Source organism: Belonocnema kinseyi, chromosome 5 (genome assembly GCF_010883055.1).
Source record: "Belonocnema kinseyi isolate 2016_QV_RU_SX_M_011 chromosome 5, B_treatae_v1, whole genome shotgun sequence".
NCBI lineage: Eukaryota > Metazoa > Arthropoda > Insecta > Hymenoptera > Cynipidae > Belonocnema > Belonocnema kinseyi.
The window spans coordinates 13,485,993-13,511,950 of record NC_046661.1 but is presented as its reverse complement, the minus strand read 5'-3'; the positions used below and the strand labels follow the sequence as shown (position 1 = coordinate 13,511,950).

At 36.3% G+C, this 25,958-nt stretch overlaps 1 protein-coding gene across 2 annotated transcripts in view; it reads right to left on the bottom strand.

Annotated features, from left to right (window-relative positions):
- Positions 1-25,958, bottom strand: part of LOC117172428 (NADH dehydrogenase [ubiquinone] 1 alpha subcomplex subunit 9, mitochondrial) — a 227,313-nt gene that overhangs the window by 145,772 nt on the left and 55,583 nt on the right. For both annotated transcript variants that reach the window (XM_033360350.1, XM_033360351.1), the window contains exon 3: positions 6,213-6,506. In XM_033360350.1, the coding sequence (XP_033216241.1) occupies positions 6,213-6,506 (294 nt within the window). The remainder of the gene's footprint in view (positions 1-6,212; positions 6,507-25,958) is intronic.

Below are 25,958 nucleotides of genomic sequence, written 5' to 3'. Positions count from 1 at the left end.
AAACTGGCAAATTCCTTTGCCCGGAAGAATAAAAGCTGTTATCAGTTTAGATTCCTCGTCCAACGGTATCTGATATGTTGAACGAAAATTTATTTTTGACATGTATTTTGCTGATCTCAGTGTGTCTAATATTTCAGACATTTTTGGAATTGGATACAAATCTTTTTTAGTGATTTTACTTACTTTTCTAAAATCTAGACAGAATCTATATTTTCCATTCGGTTTTTTTATCATTACAATCGGATTTGACCAATCGCTATTAGATGGTTCTATTATTTTTTCTTCTAAAAGTCTATCTACTTCCTCGTACATAATCTCTCTTATTTTCGGTGATACGCAATAGTATCTTTGCTTAATGGGTTCGTGACCTTGCACATCTATTTTATGGCTAGTCAAATGGGTCGGTTTTAATGCTGTTCCCTGATCTATTAATTTTCTTTTAATCAGATTTTCTAATTGCGCTTGTTGTGCTTCATTCAACTCTACTATGCCTTCAGAAATTTCCTCGCAAAATTCTAAATTTTTTTCTTTTCTTTTTTCACGCGCGTAATATTATTATTTATTAGCGCATTATTTCTAAAATGATACCAATTACTTTTTCTAATTGCGAATAATTTTTCTATGATTGAACCATTTTTTTCTTCCTTTTTATCTAACACCGTCTTTAATTTAGAATCATTTATCTCTTTATTGCATTCAAATGGCCCTTTAAATTCTGTATTTAAATTCCCATCTTTATTTTCCACCTGTAACCTTGTATTTATTTTGTTTCTATCCTTATTTGTGTTCGTTCTTCTCTCTATGTTTTGATTATCCCGCTTTTCTAATCTCTGTACGCCCACACTGGCACGTACCAGTGTTGCGTCGCTCGACATGTGGAGTCTAGGGTGTGGGGCACTATGCTCTCGTACACTCTATGCCGGGTGGGTTGCTGGCGGGATCGAGTCTAGTGCTTCACCTGTAAGGAGGGGTCGGGGTGGGGTATGTGGCGAAACGGGAGAAGATCTTGGATCTGAATTTTAATTTACTCTTATCACTTTCCCTATTCTCATTCTCTTTCGCATTTTCTTTCGTTTGTTTAATTATTGGCTCCTGCATTTTAATTAATTTTGATTAAATCGTATATTTAATATTTGGTAATCGTAGTAACCACCAAACTTTTTTCTCATAATCCATCTTTAAATCTATTTTTTCGACCATGTCCGTTCCTATTATGCCAATTGATTTTAATTCGGGTACCAATCTAAATAAGAAATATTTCTCTATGTGCCCAATTTTAATTGGAATCAACGCTTGACCTACTATTTTCATCTTTTGGCCATTCGCGACCATTAATTTATTATTTATTGGTTTATTAATTTCATAATCTAAGTCTTTTATTGTTTGTATGAATTTTTCGCTTACATATGAGTGTGTTGCACCGGTGTCAACTAACACTTCATATTTATGATCTTTAAAATCTATCATAAGGTGAAATCTTGTTTCGTCCGAGTCATTTGTTTCTGTGTTAAGTAATTCTAGCAGTCTCTGGTTTGGTCTGCTATTTTCCGCCTTCAATAGCGACCGTATTCGTTTCCCTGACGTAAACTATACCAACAATCACGTCGAAAATGGCCTATTTTCCCGCAATTGTAGCATGTAATGGGTTCCCGCGATCTGTAATTAAAATTGAAAAAAGTAGGGGTAATACCCCAACTTTTTTCATATCCTGAATTTTTCGTATTTTGATCTGCTATTTTATTATATTTTTTGTCTCCTGACTTACTATTATTTTCTTCCACGTTATATAAAAGCGCTGGTATTTGCGGAGAATTATACGTCTGTTGTATCTGTGTTCCCTAACAGCTGATTCATTGCATACAATAATGTTTGGCCAGCTGTGTTTTGATTTTTAAAATGACTATTATTATGCATGAACCTCTGATTTCCTGGATATCTTTCATTATTTGTATAATTCAAATTATTATTTGAAGGTTTTGGATTAAAAAATTTTGGATTTCTATTTGGGAATCTTGGTTTGTATTGTTGCATATTTTGTTGGTTATGATACCTTGGCCTAAATTGTCTTTCTTGATTTTGATCCTGATTTTTATTTATATTTTGATTCTCATTTTCAGTATTATTTTGACTTTTATTATTTCCTGGATCATTTTTACTTTTGTTATTTTTATTATCCTCTTTATCTAAAATGCTTAATTGTTGACCTCTAATTTGAGATTTTGATAATTCTGTTTCCCATTCTCGACCTAATATTTCTAATTCTGAAAAATTCGAAAAAGCATTTCTTGAAATGTACACTTTATATTCAATTCTTAAATTTTCATAGGTCTTTCTTAATTGCCATTCCAGGTTCGAACGTGGCATTAATTATTCAAATAAATGTTTAATTTCTGTAACAAAAGCATGAATGCCTTGGTCTTTTTTCTGATTGCAAAATTTTATTTTATTTTTAATTGTTTCAGTATATCTCTCATTTAAGTAAGTTTCTTTAAAATCTTCAATAAATTGATCTAAATATTGCCAATTATTTTTATTTACTTGAAACCAACCTAATGCTTCTTCCTCGAAAACAGCATCTAAATTTTCTAAAATGTCTCGTTCGTTAATTTTATAACCTCTTTTAAATCTTATTAAATTAATTAAAAAATAAGTTGGACTATTTTCCGTGTTGTTTTTAAATTTAATCGGCCAATTTGACATTATTTGGAAAGGGGTTTGTATCATTCCGAAAGGAAAGAGAGTTGCTGGAATTTCATTCATATTATTTTCATTCATCTCTTTTCTTTCCATATCGGTCCCTCTACTTCTATATATTCCACCTTGCAAGTCTGTTTGGCATTGAGGTAAATTTGATGTTCGCATAATTGATTGCCTTTGCACCGGTCTCGGTAATGAGTCGTCCCCTTGACCGCTACCCCTATTTCTTGTCATTCTATTCCGTGCACCTGCTAACGAGTACCTTTTCTGATTAAAATCTAATTCTGTCTCTTCGAAATGAACCGTATTTTTCACATTTCTTGACTTATTACTTTGAGAAATTAAATTTTGACTTGAATTTAAAATTCGATCCATTTTATCGTTTAAATTTTTAATTTTTTCTGAAAGTTCTTTGATTTTGATTTGATCACTTTTCATTTCTTCAAAATTTATTAATTCTTGTGCCTCATTCCAAAATTCTTTAGTATTATCTAAAAAAAGAATCAATTTCGAACGTTCTGTTATTAATTCTCGCATTTTCTTTCTCTTGTCTTTCTATTTCCATTCGTAATTTTTCGCGACCTACTCTTGCTTTCTCTGCTCTTTCTTTTTCTATCCTATCTCTTTCTTTTCTAAGAGTTTCTTTCCTTTCTAACCGACTCAATTCTAATCGTTCCCTGTCTCTTTCTAATATTTCGAGTTATTTTCTTTTGTTTTCAATTTCTCTATCTATTCTATCTATTCTTGCACCTTTCGCTTGATTTGTATCTCCCCCCCTCCCAACCTAACTCTCTATTTCGTACCGTTACGAATTCTAAGTTCAAATGTTTTGCTAATTCTTCTATTCTATTTTCTCCTTCGACCGATTGAATAATAATATTTTCGTTTTCAAAATTACCCGCATCTGCTTGTGCATTATTTTCTTCCAGTATAATTTCCGGAATTTCATTAGTTTCCCTATTTTCTCTCGTATTTTCGACCGGATTTGCCATTTTTGGAATAATTTTTATTCTACCGGACCTTAACTTCATTCAATTTTTTTAACGAGTATCTAACACCTTTCTTCTTTTTGACGGACTAGTTCAGGGGTTCTGTACGGCTAATTAAAAACCGGCACGTTCACTTAAGTGAGCGTCTCGATTTTTACTACTTCGTGGTTGCGCTTGGCCTGACTGCGTTGTGGATGTATCCACTGGGGCGGCAAGTGTAGGGTTGTAGTGTGACGTCATTGGTTCCTAGTTCGCGCGCCAATTTTCGCCACTGACGCCGCTTCCTTTTCTAACTTTTTTGTTTCTCATTCTATTTCCTCCTAGTTTTTTGCTATCTTTCTTATTTTCCCCGTTATAAATAGTTTTCTTCCTATTTCAATATTGATTTTTTACCAATTTATTTTGAGTCTATTTTGAACCCTTCAGATAATCAATCCTGCTACAAGGAGTACAAGTAAGGCATTTTTTATCAGGGTGATTTTATTTTTTATTGTCGATGGTGGAACTTGAAATTGGGCTGTTGTCCCACCAACGTTTTATCGGATTTATATATAACAGTCTACCCGCACTTTATTCGAGCTAAATTACATATATCCTACCAGCACTTTTTCTACGACATAATTTTCAAATCACAATATAAATCTACAAAAATCAATATTCAACATTTTTCTTCTTAATATTCAAATTAAAATTTATCCATTCAATGGCACACATGCATTAATTTTTAACTTTTTTACTGTCATCATTTTGACTTCTTTTCTCGACTTATAGGATTTTTGGAGGGATTGTGGGTTTTTTAAAGTGGGCGCCAAATTTGTGAGGGATCTCACAAATTAAAAGGAAGGGTGTAGGAATTTGGATTTTCGAGAGTTAGGTGAAGTCAATCATTAGATAAACAAGGTAAAGTAAAGAGGGTTTATTTAAACTAGACTCACAAACGTAGTTCAAAAGTCGCACCCGGGCGGCGAAGCCAAGGTTCTAGAGCAGTTGGTGGTTCAGCAAGGGGGCTGAAATCTTGAGGATGATCCCGGAAGATCGGGTGGTGTCGTGCAGCGCAGGGGTGCGGAGTGACGAACTAGGTACCGACTCACGGAGCGTGTAGTGAGCACCAGACGAGAGGACAACTCGCCTTCGGGGCAAGTTAAAGCTTATATGGAGTGGGGGTGTCGTTCTCCACTCCTAATCATGGGCCCACAGGAACGTACGATAGCGGCATACTTGTAACTTTGTCACAAATTGATAAGGGATTTGAGTACACGGAGAAAATGGACAAGTAGTTGAGAGAAATATAGGGGGAAAAAAGAGTATACTGAGCCGCGTGATGAAAAAAAGAGGAAAATAGAAAAGTGGTAAATAGAAAGAGAAGAAGATTAAACTATTATATTGAGGCAGTAGAATTGCAAAAATATTTTATGGAATTGCAAGGGGGTTAGAGAGCAAAATAAGGAAATAAGGCAAATTTAGCAGGGAAACAGGTGAAGACGACATTACAAGGGATGAAATAGTCAAGGTATTAGGGATAATGAAGGATGGGACGGGAAGAATGTAGGTAAGGAATATAAGATAAAGGAAGCTGAAAAGAGCATGCGGTAAGGATTCTGGGGAGGGGGGGGGGGGCAATTTATGTAATAGCATAAGTTCATTAAGATGTTAACACTTCATGTAAACCCTTAGGGGACACATTATGCAAAAGGAGAAAGAGGAACTAATTCCAGGAAAAGAAACTTTTAACAGAATCTGGTCATAATTAATGAATCAATTCACAATATAAAAAGCATTAAACAATTATTTTAATTGAAACATTCAAATAATTTTAACATATAATTTTTTTTTTAATTTGCATTTCCATAGACTTAATTTATTCATTATATGTTACTCAATTGAAGAATATTACTTCAATATTTATGTATTTAAATACTATGAACAAAATTAATCAATTAAGAACATAAAAAGCATTAAACAATTATTTTCATTTAAGCATTCAAATCATTTTTGCTTATTATATTTTTTTAATTTTGAATATTAAGAGAGTTAATTAAACTTAAATTTACTATTTGAACGGCTATACCAGGACCGTAGAGTTCTCCTTCATCATCAAGGAGATGCTCGCGGTTCGCCAGTAAAGAAAACCGCCACTCATGCCCGAAAAAAGACCGATTTTTTGGTATGAGTCACGCCGCGAGCGCCCCCCGCAGAGGCACGTGAAAACACCGGGAATAGCTGCGAATGACGTTCCAGTACTCATTAACTAACGTGTATCTCTCAAAATGCTTCATGGGTCGCATTTCTAAGGACTTCTAGATTAGAAAAATGCACCAAAAAAATCGATTTTTCGCAAGTTCGGCTGTTTGCACAAGAATTTCAGTAATCTTTGCCACGGCCTAATTTAAATTAAATAAGTATGACATCCAAAATACAAACTTTTAGAAATAGAACTACATACTAAATAAAATTTTCAGGGAAATAAAGAAACGTCTTTCAACAAAAATAGCAATAAAGTTACAAACCCAATTTTTAATAACTTACCTTGGGGTTAGAATTTGCATTAAGAGAGGATAAATGAATTAATCTTTCAACCCCACTTTCTTTACAAATCCTGGCAAGTGTTCTTGCCCCTTCTACGTGAACATCTTCGAAACTAAAATTTTTAGTTTCATACTCTCTCCCAATTAAATTGATGACCACATTGGAGTACTTAATACATCTGCGTATGGATTCTTCATCTCGGATATCAAATGGATGAAAAAGAATTTGTCCAAGATCGCCACATGGCTTCAAGTGCATGCAGTCATAATGGTCACCTCGGTACGGTAGTATCAACTGTAAAAATTACATAATAGAATCTCCGAATTTCAAATTAAAAATATTTTTACTAATAAGAATCGGATGAAATCTATGAATTTCATTTATGCAGCAGTAAAATACATTAAATTGAATGTTGTTAGACAGTGAGCCTCTCTATTGCACAAAGTCCTTTTACTCACAATGAACCATCACAAATGAACGATTACGTAATTAATTAACCAAACTGTATACCTTTATTTCAATCTACATTGATCATAAGATAAACGCCCTTAAGGCTACAGACCAGTGCTACTAGGAAGCCAAAATACAAATCTTCAGATTGACTAGATTTTGCTTCAGAAAACTTGAGACTTTTTCGAAAAACGTCTCCAGATTACTTTAAAAAGCCTTCAAGTTTTAAGTACTACACAGTACACAGAATCCTCCATATGAAAAAAGGTACCCCCTATCTTGGTAGTAATTTAGTAAAGTAGGAATCGACTACATGTCTGTAGCAATGCAGTATAATAGGAATCGACTACATTGTTTGTGCTTCTATTACTGTAATCAATTCTCCATTATAGTCAAAATTGCCCAAGTTCGCGGCGCCACCTCAGTGTTATACTATAAAGAACAATTTATGCATTTTAAATATTTGTAATCAGAGGACCCTCTGTGTGTACAAACTAAAGTCTGTTTCCAAGTCGACGATATAGAAGCCTGACGTTCATTAAAATAATATTCGCAATAATACGTCTCGTATTTGAGATTGTGACTGCAGAGTATTAATAGTTCGATGCGAGTTGTATTTAAGTCTGTGTAATTCATGATTGCTTACCAATTTTTTCATTCTGCGCCACCACAGTGTTATGTTATGAAGTACAATTTATGTACTTATTTGAGTGTGAATAACTATTTTAATACACGCAAAATGAGTGATTACATGAATCAATGTTTTCAAAATTATATGTACATTAGGGCGCAGTGAAAACACTTTTTTTTAAATTTGTAATTCGTATAGTTCTAGTTTAAAAGTGAATAAGAAAACATATTCATTTAGTTGCTGTGCGACAGCTGTTTGAAAATTTAGAAAATTCAAATTTGTATCATTTTTTCAACTTTAAATCCATTGTGGAAAAATAAGAAATTTTTTCACGGGATATACTAAACAGTTGAGAATCCAGTTGCCGTATATAACTTTTCCTATCAGTTTGGACCTTAAAAATATTTTATTATTTTTTAAATGTATTTTTTTCATTAAACTTTGTGGAAGACATTTTGAACCCAAATGACAACTTGTAAACCCCCTTCCGATTATGAATTCCAACAAAAAAAGTTTTTTCACTGCGTCATATTGTATATATATTTCAATGTTTTCTAGCATTAGTTTAGAAGGTAAACTGAAAAAATAAATAAAATTTTCAGAAATGCAATTTTAAATGTTAACTAAGATGTAAAATAAAAATGATTTCTATTTTTTAATGAAAATAATTTCTTAATTCTTCTTTATCTGGTAAACTGATTAATTAATTATTAGTTGATTGATCTTTCCAAGTATCAGAAAGGAAAGAGAAAATTAAAAAATATCACTAGTGATTCTCACAAGTATTGGTTTTGCAGATCTAAATTTTCGAATCTTAAGATGACGAGCCTCGCTTTTCCCAGTCATTTTATTAATGCTTATCTGTGTAATTTTCTTATTCAAAACTTAAGCTTCAGTATATATTAAAAATCAACTAAGAGGACATCCTCATAAGATACTCATGGGTATGGGCATAAAAAGTTCAATGGGATCGTAAGTTTTAGAATCAGTTTCAATTTTTAAGAAAATGGCAAGACTGGGCCGAATGTCACATACAAGGGTACTGTGCACCAATTACGAGCCAAGAATAGCTTATATTTAAACGCACGCTAAATTATCGATTAGGTACAATGCAAATAAATGTAACCAATATTAAAAGCATAAAAGATAACAATAATTAATTGTTAATAATATTAATAATAAAGGTTATAAATTATTATTAGTATTATATGTTAAAATGTAAAATTGACAGTGCTCAGATATTATATTGTATGTGTGTATGCATGTAATGTATATATAGTATATATATGTATTTATCTGACTTTCACCGAGAAGGCTCGGGTTCGTTTCCCGGTACCGGAACCATTCGGTTCGGTTTTGATTCCTCTAGAATCAAACCGAAGGGCCTATGACAAAGCCAACGAACGCGTCCTCGGGTTGCGGATAGAGGGTACCTGCTCTACAAGGATGGACGAACCCCTATCCCTAGCTTCTCGTGGGAACAGCAATGACAACACCAAACGTAGTTGTAGTAAGTGCCGTTCAAAATAGGAGGGACAAAGTTTCTGCAACGAACATGCTTGCCGTCCCGGTAGTACTCTATTCGTTTGGAGTGGTACCATGGACGAAGAACGAGCTCAGATCCCTTGATATTGGGACACTAAAGGTTATGCAGATAAAAAAGAATGGATCTTAAGTCTTCTATTCCGCGACTCTATATCTCACGCTGTCAAGGTGGTCGCGGAATATTGAATCTTGAATCTCTTCACAACAAGATTATTCTCCTATAAATGTTATAAATCCTCTCCTATACATACTCCTAGGGAAACAGAGTCAATTGTCGAAAACGAGAAGTGACGCATATATTGGAACTTTATATTCTCGAGAATTGTTTCTGTTGCATTCTCCAGGCCTGACTTGGTTCTTATTGACTTCGAGAAGCGAACCATGTTCGTTATCGAATTTTCGGCTCCAGCTGATAAAAACGTCGTAGCCAAAGAGAATGAAAAAAAACTCCCTAGAAGGGAGTTGCAACTATGGAACCCGGAGTATTCTGTTAAACTAATCGTTCTTATCATCGGGGCTCTTGGAGGTGCCAAGCATTCATTGGTTAATAGCTTGAAAAGCATCCCTGCGTGTAAACAATATGCTAAGACGCTTGCGGGAAAAATGCGGAAGGCGGTCGTCCTTGGGTCGCTCCGTCTCCGCAGGGTGCACGAGACTTTTGCCGGATCGTCGTACTGATTCCGTTACAGACTGTAACCACCTATCGCATGGTCGTGAGACGTGGTTATAGCTGAAATTTTAACGCGATTTCGCTGGGATCTGGTACAGTTTTTCAGATTATCAAACGCTCCCGTTGAAATCCTGCGGTTGTTCTTATGACAAATTTTCAAACCGACAGGCAGAACTATTGATAATGATCATGGTTTACGTTTTTGGTCCTAACTTATGATTATCGATCACTGATTACCAGTGACGTGAACAGACGAAGGCGCTCGGCGACCACAAAATAACTTACTTTACTGGAAGTGAGATCCACAGCTGATGAGAAATCAGGACAACGGAACGCGTAAGACTTCTGTGATCTCATGACAGAGCTTAAAAAACTCAACATCTTATGCAACATAGGTAAGAAGCTGAGGTTAGTTAAGGAGTTAAGCGTCTACAACAAGGTCAAATGAAGGTCAAACACCTTAATTCAATTGATAAAATTTGTTTGACCCAGGATTCTGAAAGAGCGGAAAATTTTACTTCCGAATACGTCTTGACCTATGAAGGTTGTTTGGTGGTCATCTACAGGTCAAACTCTTCTTTTGATCTCTCAGCTGATGTGTTAGCTATGGTCGGATTTCAAACCAGGAGACCTTATGTTTTTGGGGTCGCTGATCACGATGCCGGTGTCCATATGATCCGATCACGTCTAGGTCAAGGTAAAATGAAGGTCAAACTCCTTAATACGATTGATGAAATTTTTTGACCCCGAATTCTGAAAGAGCGGACATTTTTATAGGTCGTTTAGAGGTCATCTAGAGGTCATATCCTCCTTTAATCTCTCAGCTGATTCCTTACCTAGGAACGGGTCTCGAGCCAGTAGACGCTCACGTTTTTGGTGTCTGTGATCACGATCGGGCGTCCATGTGACACCATCACGTCTAGCTCAAGGTCAAATGAAGGTCAAACTCCGTTATTCAGACGTTATGATTTTTATGACACCCCTGATACTGTTTGTATCTAGGCGTTTATGTAGGAGCTGTGTGTGTCTGTGTGTGCCTATCTATGCCTAGGTGTATATGTATGTTTTGTATGTGTCTGCAAGTAGATCTGTATTAACTTACGTGGGTCCGTTTGTGTATGCGTGTCTATTTGCGTATGTGGGTACAATCTGTGTTTGTATGGATTCGTGCATGTCTATGTGCGCTATGGAACAAGACAACTTTAATAGGATCTTGAGTTTAAGAATTAGATTCCATTTTTAAGAAAATGGCAAGACTGGACCGGGTGTCACATACAAGGGTACTGCTCACCAATCAGAGCCAGGAATAGATTATATTAAAAAAACACGCCAAATTATGGATTTGGTAAAATGAAAATAAATGTAAACAAAACAATATTAATAGCATAAAAGAGAACAATTATGTATATATATATTAAAAATTTTTCATATGGACAACCGCAGGATTTCACCGGGAGCGGGTACTAATCTGAAAAATTGCAACCGCTCCCAGCGAAATCGCGGTAAAATTTCAGCCACATGGTTCGTTTCTCGAAGTCAAGAAGAACCATGTCAGGCCTCGAGTGCGCAACAGAAAAAATTTTCGAGAATAAAGTTCCAGTATATGTGGCACTTTTTATTCTCGACAATTAGCTTGATTTCCCCAAGGATGATTTAGAGGAACGATATTCAGGTTAATTCCGTAAGAGTGACAGAGATGGTAATAAAGCACTCTTAGTGCCGCATTGTGCCTCTGGACGTAGGTTGTTCCCGCATGAGTTGGACAATTAGATAGTATGTGTACTAAATGCTCGGGGTGTGCACGGCACGCCCTGCAGCTATCATCGGGAATGTCTTAGCTCAAAATGTGGCGACGGTATGTTAAGGTGGAAATGACACCGTCTTGACATGCCAAACTGAAACCCTCGGTACCAGACTTCAATCCCGGTGATTTAAGGAAAGTAAAATTTAGCTTACATGACATTGACTGATCCTCCACATTCCTGTGAGAGATGCCATGGATCCTCTTATCGAGGAGCTGTTCACGGAATTTTTTCTCATGTGCTTTCTTAATCCGAGCTTTCAGGAGTGAGTACTCGAGATAGATAAGATTTGGTGCATTTTGCTCAGCCCTAATACTGAAGTTAAGTCCGAGTTTTTCAGCAGCCTCCTCCGCTGTTCTGTACAGAAACGCTACGTTGCCCACTTCATCGTGCTTCCTGACCGTTTTAAGAAGAGGATCTCTTCCAATTTGCGACTATATGTGTTGTTCCCAGAATAATCCTGTTGTGAAGACATTCAAGATTTAATATTCCGCGACTATCTTGACGGTGTGAGATGTAGACTCGCGCAACAAAAGACTCTGGATGCATGCTTTTGTTTATGTGCCGAACCTTTCGTGTCCTGATATGATATGCTCGTTCTTTGTCCATGATATCACCCCGAATGAATAGAGTACTACCGGGACGTCACGTATATTCGTTCCAAATACTTTGTTCCTCGCCGACAGTTCGGAAGACCAAATCTGCCGGATGAGACGTTTGTAACTTCTTCGGAGAGTATCCTTTATTGATGTCACATCCTAAATGCGGCTCTGTGGCACGCCCAGGTATGTATAAGTCTCTCCAGCGCAAAGGTGTCGTATCGCGCTTCTATCGACGAGCTCAGGGTCATCAGTGATACCATTAAATTTTCCTCGCTTCAAATAAACCTTGGCGCATTTGTCTAATCCAAATGCCATTCCTATTTCCTTAGTAAATCTTTCGAGAATCCCCAGAGCTAGATGTAGTTGCTCTTTTGTTTTTAGTATAGATCTTAAGATCGTCCATATAAAATAAGTGAGTTACCTTGTACTTTCGATCTGTCGGTATTCCGCAAAAGTGCCCGTCGGAAAGATGAAGTGCTAGAGATAGGGTAAGTAATATGAGGCAAAAGAGGAGTGGGCTCATGGTGCGCCCTGAAAGACACCTTGCTGAAAGGTGTCCTGGTTAGTTGTCACGCGATTTTTTCCCGATGAGATAGTAAATCTGGTTTTTCCAAGCGGCATCAATCTCTTTAGACACCTAACGATTTGCGGATAAAACTTTAAGCTTTCCAAAATACAGATAAAAAGTCCATGGGAGGTCGAATCGAAAGCTTTCCGGTAATCAATCCAGGCCATCGATAGGTCACGCTGGTAGTATGCTGCATCTTTGCAGACACAGCTATCGATAAGCAGGTTCTCCCGACATCCTGCTACGCCTTTCTTTGAGCCTCGTTGTTCATACATTTCTTGCCACACAGGTTCAATTGCCCGCACAATCCTATCATGCAGGATAGCTGTGAATATCTTATTCAGTTTGTTCAGACAAGTTATTGGCCTGTTATTCTTCGGGTCAGCTAAGTTGCCTATTTTTGTTGGGAGTATTGTACGCCCTTCCACCAACCACTCCAGAAGCGGCTCTTCTGACTTCAAATATGAGGTGAAAATACGGGCCAAATGCTGATGGGTTAAGAAAACTTCTTCCCCCAGAAGGTTTTGATACAATCTGGTCCCGGAGCGGAATAGTTCTTCATCCCTCTTAATACTTTTTTCACCTCCTCGGTAGTGATGGGTGGGCATTCTTGATCAGGTGTTATGAGGGCATCACACAGCTCCTTGAAGCTATTTATATTTTCTGAGTCTCCGTCAAGTCTATGCTGCACTTCGTAGACTTTTCTTTAAAATACTTCGACCTCCTCTGGTTTGGGTGGGTGGTCGACAGTAACTGGAGGGTTTTGGAAGAGTCGAGATGGGTCGAAGAGAAACTGTTGATTATCTTTGACCCACCTCTCCCTCCGCTCTAGACTTCTGTTAGCATCAGACAGTATCCGTATTCTCTCAACAATATGCTGCCTGATGGTTAGCAGCTTTGACGTGTTAAGTGTGTGATAACGGGTCCGGAGTTCGCACGCGAACTTTCGAACCTTGGCGGTAAATTTCCTACGAAATGTGATGTAGTCAATCACACACTGAATGCGGGACGCGTACTGTCTTGCCCAGCCTATCTTTATGGCAAGTTGATGCATTTTCCTTTTGGTCTTATGATCAGCCGTTGATTTTGTTTTACGGTTCACATCGGCCAAAGCTATCATTGCATTATACACACAATAATTGATAGCCCAAAGTTCGGATTCTTCGCAAAAATGTCCACGAAGCTCATCATCCATTTCAGCCAGATCTTTAGACTTGAGAGAAACCTTGGTGTTGGTCCGTGGTTCGTCTTAGTGTCGCCTCTCTTTCTCTGTTGCCGGCTTGTTCTAGCTGTAGTTGAGTAGGCGTTCCGCTAACATAGCCCCTTTTTCGGAGTAGTGCGGCATGGTTTCGCAGGCGTTGCTGCGAAAAGTGCGATAGCTCTGGGTGTTTCTCGCAACACAGAACATGCAGCCGTGCCATGTAACACCGTTCGGGGGCCACACTCGCATAGTAGTACTCTAGCAAGTCGTGATTTAGTCACTCCGTCCACCTAAATGTCCCTGAGATTCCGCCGATCTATCGCATTGAATCCATTTTGATTGGCTCTCCCAGCTCTAGAGTGGTGGACACTGTTGTCCGATGCAAGGATAAGGCACACCTCCGCTTGGGGGTTAATTCCTTCGGGACCACCCCTGGACAATTGTCCGAGACTGCCTATTTATTTTTGTAACCATATTCAGCAGAAACCCTTATGGACTGAGACCCTCTATCCGCAACCCGAGGGCGTTCGTTTTTAGCTTGTGCGGCCCTTTTTATAGGGCTCATCCTTCTCTCGTCCCCTACGATACATGATTTTCTATACTTCTTCCTAGGAGTGTAACGTTTTACCTATATTGCATCATCGTAGGAGCTTTAGAGGAGCGCAGACTGCGAGGCCTCTCACTATACATTTTCTCATGTATCTTAGGGGACGAGAGAAGGACTAGCCCTATAAAAAGGGCCGCACAAGCTAAAAACGCTAGTTTAATTCTGCGGGGCAACTCGCAAAAAAAAAATTCTTAGAAGAGGGTCTCTCTCTTCTAAGTTGATCACTAATAGACTTGGGAGAAATCCCATTTCTATTATTTTTTTGAAAAGTAGCTCACTTGAGGAGAGGACAAGTGTAAATTCGCTCGCACGCTGTCGATAAAGGAGTTATCTTTTCGCCCAGTGTTTTCTGTGACGAACGTCGAATTTAATTTTTTCTTGTTTCAAGGCGTCATACGCGACTATTTGCTAAATGTTATTTGAGGCAAAGACCTCCTGCGAAATAAAAAGTAAATTTTAAAAAGCGAAGTGCTCGAGGCACAGATAATAAATTATTTTCAAAGCCTGAAAATTTCCACTAAGACTACAGACGTCACGAGCGAGCTAAGCTTCTCGTACCCGGCGCCAAGAAGTTGCCCAGTGGAAATTTTATAGACCTTGTCATTCACCTTAGCTGTTTAGGGGCGGACGAGCGTAAATTCGCTCGAAACCTGTTCAGAAAACGGCTAAGACTGTGTGCCAGGTAAAAGAAAATAGCTTTCGGAAATTTCTTACAGCCTTCGGAAAAGGCTCTTCTTGTATTTCGACATAAAGTGTCGACTTAAGATAATCTCTTTCTCTCCCTCTCATAAGAGCTCTCTCTTTGTCCCTCTTAGTCAGTGGATAGACACAGCTGGAGTCCGAGGGCGCTTCGACTCAGGCTAGTTTACCGCGCTTCAGGTGTATCACCCTTTTATGGTGACCCCTCATTATCATAAAGATAAATTATCGGTTCTTGGGCTTAGGACCCTTTTTGTAAATTTACGATATTTAAAAATCATCATTATTAAAGCTAGCTACCGCAGTGGTAAATCCTTACTCTGTCAGTAGGGCAAATCTCTTGAGGTCATTGACCATTTTTACAAATTCACTGTTTCAATTGAATGAGAAAATCTCCAAATAAAATAAATCTGATTTTTAATATCTCTGATTTTTAAAGAAAGATTCCGCGTAGATATTTAAGAATAAAAGTAGAGCTCAGGTAGACTCTCAAATTTCTGAAATTCAGATTGCAAGAAAAATAATCTTATATCGAGACTACGACAAAACGTTGGATACTTGAGATACGTCGTTATAGAAATTCAGTTTTAAAAGGGCAATTACTCTTCAGCAAAGAAATAAAATAAAATTAGCCAGGGATAAAAAAATATTTTGTATTGAATCCAGAATAGGGATTTTTGAATAAATCAGTCTTTTATTAAAATCTCATGCCTTTACTCCGCGCAACCCTATCTTTTGAAAATTTAATTAATAAATAGAAATATTTAGAATAGCCCGGGGAGTTTCATCCCTTTCTTAGATAACCTTAGGGTGAAAATAGAGCACTCACTCCTTACATGCTATATTCACAGTATCTACAAGGTTACAATATATAATATAGGCATAATTGTTTTTAATTTTAATCAAAATGTAATGTTAGACTTGGATGGAGGAGAAAATGTATAAAATGATATTATATTGCACGTACCCACATTATTCAACCAATCCGGTGCCTTGGGTGAACAACGCGCCAATTAGAAGTGATGTCCCTCCCTGATTAATCCATTAGCGAAAAGTGGGAGAGTCCGCGCAGTCTGTGCGCTCTCCCATAAAAGAGCGCACTCCGACCACAGATAGTCAGTGAATTATTATTGATTCGGAGTTTACTAAATGAGTTTGTCGTGAGCAGTTTGTAACTGCAAGACCCACCTGGCGGAGTATGTGGCTCGCCTCCGAATGCCAATGAGACTATGCGGAGACGATAAAGAAAATAAAAGGCTATAAGATCAGCAAAAACGTGAAATTCGCAATCACGAATGAAGGACTTTCAGTTCGCATGGACACACTGGAAGTTTATAATGCTGTAAAACGGAAACTCGACATGGAGGGAACTGCATACTTCACCCATGGCTTCAAGGACGAGAAACAAAAACATCTGGTTTTTAAAGGACTACCGAACATACCATTGGTAGAGATCTACGACGAGATGATGGCCCAGGATGTAGGATGCACGCAAGTGACTATTCAAAAGTCGCAAACCGGAGCAGAAAAGTGACCAGATGAAAAATGTAAAAGTGTACCACCCGAATTTATTGGTGGTTTTCAGAGCGAATGCGAACATACAAAAAGTTAGGAGCATCAGATGTCTGTACTCAGAAGTGTGCTTACAGCACAAGGAGCAGCCAAGCACATGTGGGATAATCAGAAGAGCGAGGCTCTTACAACCAATGGAGCATCCAAGCACATAGAAGGAGGAAGGAGCGAGGAAAGTAACTCATGACAGTAGAGGCAGCAGCAAAATTTGGAACTAGTTTATTAAATTTTGCGCATTGGATGGCGAATGGTAACCGTCGTAATTTGAGTGAAATAAAATACTTCTAAAGGGAACATTATAAAGACATTATGCTCATAAATGAGACTAAAATTACCCCTAAAGCAAACATATACGTACCGGGTGGCAATAAAATTCGTAAAGATAGATTAAAAGCTATAGGGTGGGATTCCTGATTTTAGTTAAGATGTCAATAAGATACCGTGAGGTAAATATAAATACAAACAATATTGAGTCTGTGACAATTGAAATGATGGACAACAATCTGCATATAATGCACCACAAAAAAATTAAGACTCAGAGGATTTGAACCACATTTTTAAATTAGAGAATGAAGTTCTACTTTATGGTGATTTAAACTCTTAAAATATGGCATAGAAATGTTTTCGGGGTAATGCAAACAGCAAAATATTTCAGGACTATGCTAGTAGAAATATATTAAGAATCTTAATACCAAATAATTTTACGTTCTATACGTATTCCAATGATAAACCGAGCTTTGTCGATATTGGCCTTGCCAAGAATTTACAATTGTGATATAGATTTAACTGTTATTGAGGAGCTGTCCTCAGATCATAATCCTTTTTTATTATTTAATTAGTCTTATATAGCAAGACAGATTTTGAAACTCAAACCCGTAATTTTTTAATTATAAAGGGTCCGACTGGCCCAAGTTTAGGGAAATTATTAATAAAGAGCTCACGCTGGAAACAAAGCTAAACGATGAAATTAGAATAGATGCCTGCGTTGACAGACTTCACGGTGTCATCAACGAAGCTATAGCCCTCTCAATTCCTAAAACAGTGATGAGTGACTAACATAAACCTTTACCACAATACATTAGCAGACTAATAAAAGACAGAAATGCTTAATTGCTAATTGCTAAATTTGAAAACTCTAATTGGGATCAGAAAAACAAAAACTTAACATTCAAGATAAGAGCTTCTGGAAAATGTCAAAATGCTTGACAAGTAAAAATAAAAATCATACGCCTGCACTCCATGGGCCTAGAGGCCTAGTGGTAGAAGATAATGATAAAGCAAATTTTCTGGCAGAGCACTATGAGAGGATACATCGTCCAACAGATAACTTAGGGGATGGTAACACCAAAAGGTTGGTCCACGCTGCATATAGATAGGTACAAAACGAAAGCATTAATATAGAGGATATAGATCTGGTTAAGCCCAGAGAAATTAGGAAAGCAGTACACAGGACTGGATCCAGGAAGGCTCAAGGCCTTTTGTCTACTCCCTAAAAGTAGGTAAAAGACCCCAGGTCTTTTGCCTCCTCTAGGCTAATTATTCTATAATTATTTTTTTGTTATTGAGTTGAAACTTGGTTGGAATATAGTCCTAGTGGACTTACAATAATCCACAAAACCATAGATTCATTTATCAACCGGTTGTCAATATACAGGGACCTGAATTTTTCTCTTTTTATTAAAAAAAAAATATTATTTTTTTGTTTTGAAATTCAAAATTGGACACGAATCGGTTGATAAATGAACCTAAGGTTTGGTGGATTAATGTAGATCAACTAGGACTACAATTCAGCCAAGTTTCAGCCGGATCCAAGAAAAATTCATTTTACGTGGGAGCACTTGACATATTCTGCCCCTTATATCGCCGGTGCTTATGACAAAAAAAAACCTGAAAAATAAAGCTATGAAGAACAACCTTTTTGAAAGAAGCCGTGGAAAATAAATTGTTTATTAGGTCGCTTTGAAAAAAAACATTGTTTTAAAACACCGTGAAGAATTCCAAGAAAAAAACTATAATAATCATTTTGCCTTAAAAAAAGTATTATTGGTGGACTATGCAAAAAAATATAAATCAATATGAAGTTAAAATCGTGTGTTTTAAGCTCCCACACAGTGTTAAAAAATCAAAAAAAGGTGGCCAAAATTAGAAAATGTTCATAAAATGGGCCAAATTCGATTACCTACGGGTTTTCGAGGTCGCTGATTACGTATCCGATGTCAAAAATTTCGAAAACAAAATGGCGGATCTAATATAGCGGACGGGTATACTAAATAAACGTTCGATTCTTTTCAACATTGGTATAACGGCGTTTTAACTCGCTGATTGCGAATCGGAATTCATAAATGATAAATATTTAAATTCAAGACGGTGGATTCAAAATTTTGAAAAAAGAGATATACGAGCTTGATAATCTATACTCGGGGTTTTTGGAGAGACTGCTTACGAATTTCAAGTTACTAAATTAAAATTAAAATTAGTCGATCAAATTTAGTTTACATTGATACGTAAATCTTCGAAATCGCAGATGAGATTTTAAATACCTTGATTTCAATAATGTAAGCATTTATTGAATTTATGGATTACGCTAAGGAAGAGTAAATTTTAAAAATTTCACCAACATTTCAACCACAATTTATGTGTCATGGTGGGCCATATGAGATTTATCCTGAAGAATTACTAGAATCTAATCATAGATCACCGATCGTAATCAGCGATCCCAAAAACCCCTGAGTATACATTTTGAAGCTCTTATACATATATTTTTTTTTTTGTTGAAAATTTTGAAACCGCCATCTTGAATCTGCTATCTTGACTTCAAATTCGTAATCAGCGATCCCAAAAAACCCCGAGTAAAAAGTTTCAAACTTATATATCTCTTTATTCAAAATGTTGAGATCACCATCTTGAATCTTGAATTAAAATTTTCGAAATTCTGACTTCATGATCGTAATCAGCGACCTCAAAAACCCGCAAGTAAGAATTTTCAAGTAAATTCGCTTAACAGAAAAATATGTGTAACAAAGGGTTAATCTAAAAAATAAAAGCATTTAACGTTAAATCATATAACATATTTTATTATTAATAAAATAATAAACCATTATAATTATAACAATAATTATAACATAATCACGGCATTTTCATGAATAAGGTTTTTTTCACGGCGTTTTGACAAAAAAATATTTTTTTATGGCGTTTTCACGAGTAAACTTTTTCCTCACGGCGTTTCTTAAAAAGGGTTTCTTTTCGCAGCGTTTACTAAAATATGTTTTTTATTACGGCCATTCAATGATGCGCGTTTTTTTTCACAGGTTTATACAAGACGTGTTTTTTTCACAGCGTTTACCAATATGTATTTTTTTACAGTACTTACTGACATATAGTTTTGTTCATCACATTTTATAGAGACGAGTTTTTTTTCATGGCGTTATGATAAGATGTGTTTTTTTCACAGCAATATAATTTACGGGTTCATTCTCCTAAGCACCGGCGATACATAACAGAATTAGCAATTTTGAAGAAAAACATAAAATATTAATTTCGGAACAGTTTGGTTTTAGACCAGAAAGAAATACCCTTGCAATTAGATGGGATAACCCAGTTTATTAGTGCAAACTTTAATAAAAAAATATCTGCAGCAATGTTAATCCCTGATCTGGAAAAGGTTTTTGACACCATTTGGCACGATGGCTTTATTTACAAATTAATAAAGTATAAGATACAAACATATGTAATTAAAATTGTTCAAACATATATCAAAAAAAGAAAATTTGTGGTATTTGTAAATAGAGTAAGATCTAAAGAACAGGACATCAACGCAGAAGTCCCGCAAGATTCAATACGGTATAGAGTCCTATTTATTTTCTATATCAATGATGTACTACGAATGATAGGTGTGCTGCTTTAATCATTTGCCGACGATACGGCTGCATACACTAGCATCTATGAGCAAAAGACATATTATATATTATATTGTCTAATCTGTAGAACAAGTAAGCTTAGTATTAAAAATAAAATTATTTTTTACAACGTCATTATTAAAGCACTGATGCTATATGCGGCACCAATCTGAAGTAATAAAAATAAAAGTAGTATACTTAAGCTACAGAGAGTACAAAACAAATGTATAGGGATGATAGCTGATGCAAAACTTAGAAAGAAATATTGTTCTCCATAGAAAACTCAATATTCCTTATATACAAAAATATATATGATAGGACAAAAAATGTCTACGAAAATCAAATACATAATGTACCTGATATGCAGGAGGCGAAAGTACTAGCAAACGACAAACCTCCGATCACCATGAAATATAAAATGCCATATCACATATTGATAGATGGGTAAAATGCGTCACCTCAGCATCATAGTTTGTAAGTTCTAGTACCTAGCTCTAAGCTCAAAATGTGGGTTTTTGAAGAAAAATTTTTACTCAAACAGTTTTATGATTCGCGAAAGCGTAACAAACTATAGGAATTAAAACGAGCACAAAAATATGAACAAATAAGCCGCGTTCGATAAATCGAACTAGACAGCTAAATTTGTTATATGAATAGAAAATGTACTATAAATGTATACCTGTTGTGAAATTAAAATTTTTATATGATCAGTAAAGAAATTTCTAAAGCAACCGATAGTCATTCTGCCGCTCCACGAGCTCGAGCGAGCATCGAGCCAACCGCTTGCTCTCTCTGGTCCTGTTAAGGAATAAAATCCAGAATACAAAAACTACCAGTGATTTCTCTGATGTCATCCTTTCCAGTTCATATCTAGTTTCTTGGGGGACCACAGCGTCCTCAATTTTGAACGCAATACGATCGAAGTACTTCGGTAATTTGATCGAAACGAGGTCGAAATTTACATCGCGATGCCCCTCGGGTGTAATCTTTTATAGGTTCGTTTCAAGTTTCTTGGGGACATGCCGCGTCCTTAAATTCGAACGCAATAGGTCAAAGAACTTCGGTACTTTGGTCGAAACGAGGTCGAAATTTAGATCGCGATTCCCTTCGGGTGTCATCCTTTCTAGTTTATTTCAAAGTTTCTTGGGGGACCACTGCGTGTACAACCACTTGTTCTAACCAAAGATGGACGTCCCGCATGGGACTCAACTGACTAAGTTACATAAATTTATTAGTAAATTTAAGGTGATGCAATATAATGTGGGATATGATTTCTATAATAAAAGTATATTTATATTGAAAATACTCATATTCCAATTTCATAATTTTTTTTAATGTTTCCGATGTTTTGAAATAAGTATCTAAATTTAATCTTTAGTTTTTATGGAATTTTTTAAAAAGATTATTACTACTTCAAATTTTCAGCAAAATATTGTGTAAAAATTATTTTGATGCTTCAATGCAAATATTTTTTTATTGCTTTTTATGCTATGAACAAATTAATTAACTGCTGGTTGATTGATTTTTTTCAAAATGCTGAATTTTAATTGTTTTCAATTAAGTAACATAAATTGAATATTTACATCAAGGGTGTGTAATTGATATTAGCTATTGTTTTTATAATAGATACAAAATTTTTTTTTTTGAAAATATTTCCATTATAATAATTTTTTAAATGTTTGCGATGTTGTGAAATGAGTATCTGAATTCAATTTTTAAAATGATATACACATACATTTCACAAAATATTTATTAAATGCTTTTTATGTTCTGAACTCTTAAATTAATTATTAACCGATTCTTTTAAGCTTTATATTTTTCAGAATTACCCAATCAGCTCAACATTTTCTGAGGTCTTTACGACATCGTTACGACATCTTCAGGACAACTTTACGACATCCTATGCCCATGTCGTTACGGTATCTTTACGATATTGTTAAGATATCGTCGGTTCATACGACGCTTTGACGATATTGTAAGGACACCTTAACGATATGGTCATAGGATGTTGTGAAGTTGTCGTAAAGATTGCGCAATGGTGTCATAAAGCCGTCTCCAAAGTTTGTGCCCACTGAATACTCAACAGATTATAATTAATTTAATTTAAGCAAACAAATGTTAAGATTTAAAAAATATATACAGTAAACATTATTGAAATGTTTCAATGTAAATAATTGTTGAATGCTTTTTTTGTTTTGAAACGATTGAATAATTATTAAATGATACTGTTAAAACTTACATATTCTGAAATTATTTCAAAAGCCTATTAAAAAATAAAAATATTCAGAAATGAAAGTTCAAATTATAAAAAATATAAGGTAAAAAATAATTTGAATTTGTCAATGAAAATAATCGCTTCAGGCTTTTTATGTTGTAATATTGAATTACATGAAGATTCAATTTAAGATGTTTCAAATTAAGTAACATAAATTGCTTATTTATTCAAAGGTTATATAATTGAACGTTAGATATATTTTGCATAATAAAAGTTTCTTTATATTTAAAACGATCATATTTCATTTGCATAATTTTTCAAATGATTCTGAAGTTGTGAAAAAGGTAGGTATCTGCATTTAACTTTGAAAATTATATCTACATGTGTTTTTTTAAATTAGTATAAAAGGTAACTAGTAATTCAAATTTGCAGAAATGCAAGTGGAACTTTAAAAAAATGTCGAATAAAAATTATTTCAATGTCTAAATGAACATTAAAAGTGTAATACTTTTTATGTTATTAACGGATTAATTCGTTATCAGCTGATTTTTTACAATATTAAATAACATAAAGATTAAATTTTAATTTTTCTCTATTGAGCAACATAAATGATTATTTAATGATTTTTATTTCGTCAACTGAGTATCGGATCGAAATATTAACTTAAAAATGATAGATAATAATGTCTTAATGATTTAGTGACGTTTCTTAATGCACTCATTTACATAAATAGCCGTCAAATGAGGATTTAAATTCATTTTTTTAAATTGCATGTACATATTTGTTAATTATTAACAATGTATTCAGACAAGCCGTTCTTTTAGCATTAATTTTTTTTTGAACATTCCAGTACAAACACAAACACACACAAACACACACACACACACACACACACACACACATATATATATATGAAAAAATAAAAAGTATGAAAAGGGATGAAGAACTATTCCGCTCCCGGACCAGATTGTATCAAAACCTTCTTGTGGAAGAAGTTTTCTTCAACCCATCAGCATTTGGCCCGTATTTTCACCTCATATTTGAAGTCAGAAGAGCCGCTTCCGGAGTGGTTGATGGAAGGGCGTACAATATTCCTGTCGAAAATAGGCAACTGAGCTGATCCGAAGAATTACAGGCCAATAACTTGTCTGAACAAACTTTATAAGATATTCACAGCTATCCTAAATGATAGGATTGTTCGGGCAATTGAACCTGTGTGGCAAGAAATGTATGAACAACGTGGCTCAAAGAAAGGCGTAGCCGGATGTCGGGAGAACCTGCTCATCAATAGATGTGTCTGCAAAGATACAGCATTCTACCAGCGTGACCTATCGATGGCCTGGATTGATTATCGGAAAGCTTTCGATTCGACCTCCCATAGACTTATCATCTGTCTTTTGGAAATCTTAAAGGTTCATCCGCAAAGAGTTAGGTGCATAGAAAGATTGATGCCGCTTTGGAAAACCAGATTTACTATCTCATCTAGAAAAAATCTTGGGACAACTAACAAGGTTATCTTTCAAAAAGGTGTCTTTCAGAGCGACACCATGAGCCTACTCCTCTTTTGCTTACATTATTGCCACTATCTCTAGCACTTCGCCATTCCGACGGGTACTTGTGCGGCAAAACTGCAGATCGAAAGTACAAGGTCACTCATGTATTTTACATGGACGATCTTAAGATCTATGCTAAAAACAAAGAGCAACTACATCTAGCTCTAGGGATTGTCGAACGATATACTAAGGAAATTGGAATGGAATTTGGGTTAGACAAATGGGCTAAGGTTTATTTGAAGCGAGGAAAACTTATTAGCATCCCTGAAGATCCTAAGCTCGTTGATAGAATCGCGATACGGCACCTTTGCGCTGGAGAGACTTATACATACCTGGGCTTGCCACAGAGTCGCATTCAGGATGTGACATCTATAAAGGATACTTTCCGAAGCAGACACAAACGTCTCATCCGACAAATTTGGTCTTCCGAACTGTCGGCGACGAACGAAGTATCTGCAACGAACATGCTTGCCGTCCCGGTAGTACTCTATTCATTTGGAATAGTTCCATGGACGAAGAACGAGCTCAGATCCTTTGATATCGGGACAAGAAAGGTTGTGCACATGAACAAAAACATGCATCTTAAGTCTTCCGTTCCGCAACTTTACATCTCACGCCGTCAAGGTGGTCGCGGAATATTGAGTCTTGAATGTCTTCATAACAGGATTATTCTGGGTACAACACATTGAGTCGCAAATGGAAGAGACCCTCTTCTTAAAATGGTCAGGAAGCACGAAGAAGTGGGCAAAGGAGTGTTTCTGTACAAAGCAGCGGAGGAGGCTGCTGAAACACTCGGTCTTGACTTCAGTATTAGGGGTGAGCAAAATGCATCAAATCTTATCTATCTCGAGTACTCACTTCTGAAAGCCCGGATTAAGACAGCACAAGAGAAAAACTTTCGTGAACAGCTCCTCGATAAGAGGATCCACGTCTTGTGAGCAAACGTTTGCTTTCCTTAAATCGCCCGGATTGAAGTCTGGTACGGAGGGTTTCATTTTTGCATGCCAAGACGGTGTCATTTCCACCTTAACATACCGTCGCCACATTTTGAGCCAAGACATTCCTGATGATAGCTGCAGGGCGTGCCATGCATACCCCGAGCATTTAGCTCACATATTATCTAGTTGTCCAACTCACGCGGGAACGACATACATTTAAAGGCACAATGTGGCACTAAGAGTGCTTTATTGCCATCTCTGTCACTCTTATGGCATTAACCTTAATATCGCTCTTCTAAATGCTCCTAGGGAAATCGAGTCAGTTGTCGAGAATGGGAAGTGCCGCATATACTGGAACTTTATATTCTCGACAATCGTTTCTGTTGCTCACTCGAGGCCTGACATGGTTCTTCTTGACTTCGAGAAGCGAACCATGTTCGTTATCGAATTTTCGGCACCAGCTCACAAAAACATCATAGCCAAGGAGAATGAAAAGAAAGAGAGGTATCGAGACCTTATAAGGGAGTTGCAACGATTGTCCCCGGCATATTCTGTTAAACTGATCGTCCTTATCATCGGCGCTCTTGGAGGTGCCAGCTTTCACTTGCTAATAGCCTAAGAAGCATCCCTGCGTGTCAACAATATGCTAGAACACTTGCTGGAAAAATGCAGAAGGCGGTAGTCCTTGGGTCGCTCCCTGTTCTTAGGGTGCAAGAGGCTTTTGCTCGATCGTCGTATTGATTGCTTTACAGACTGTAACCACGTATCTCACGGTCTTGAGACGTGGTTGTGGTTTT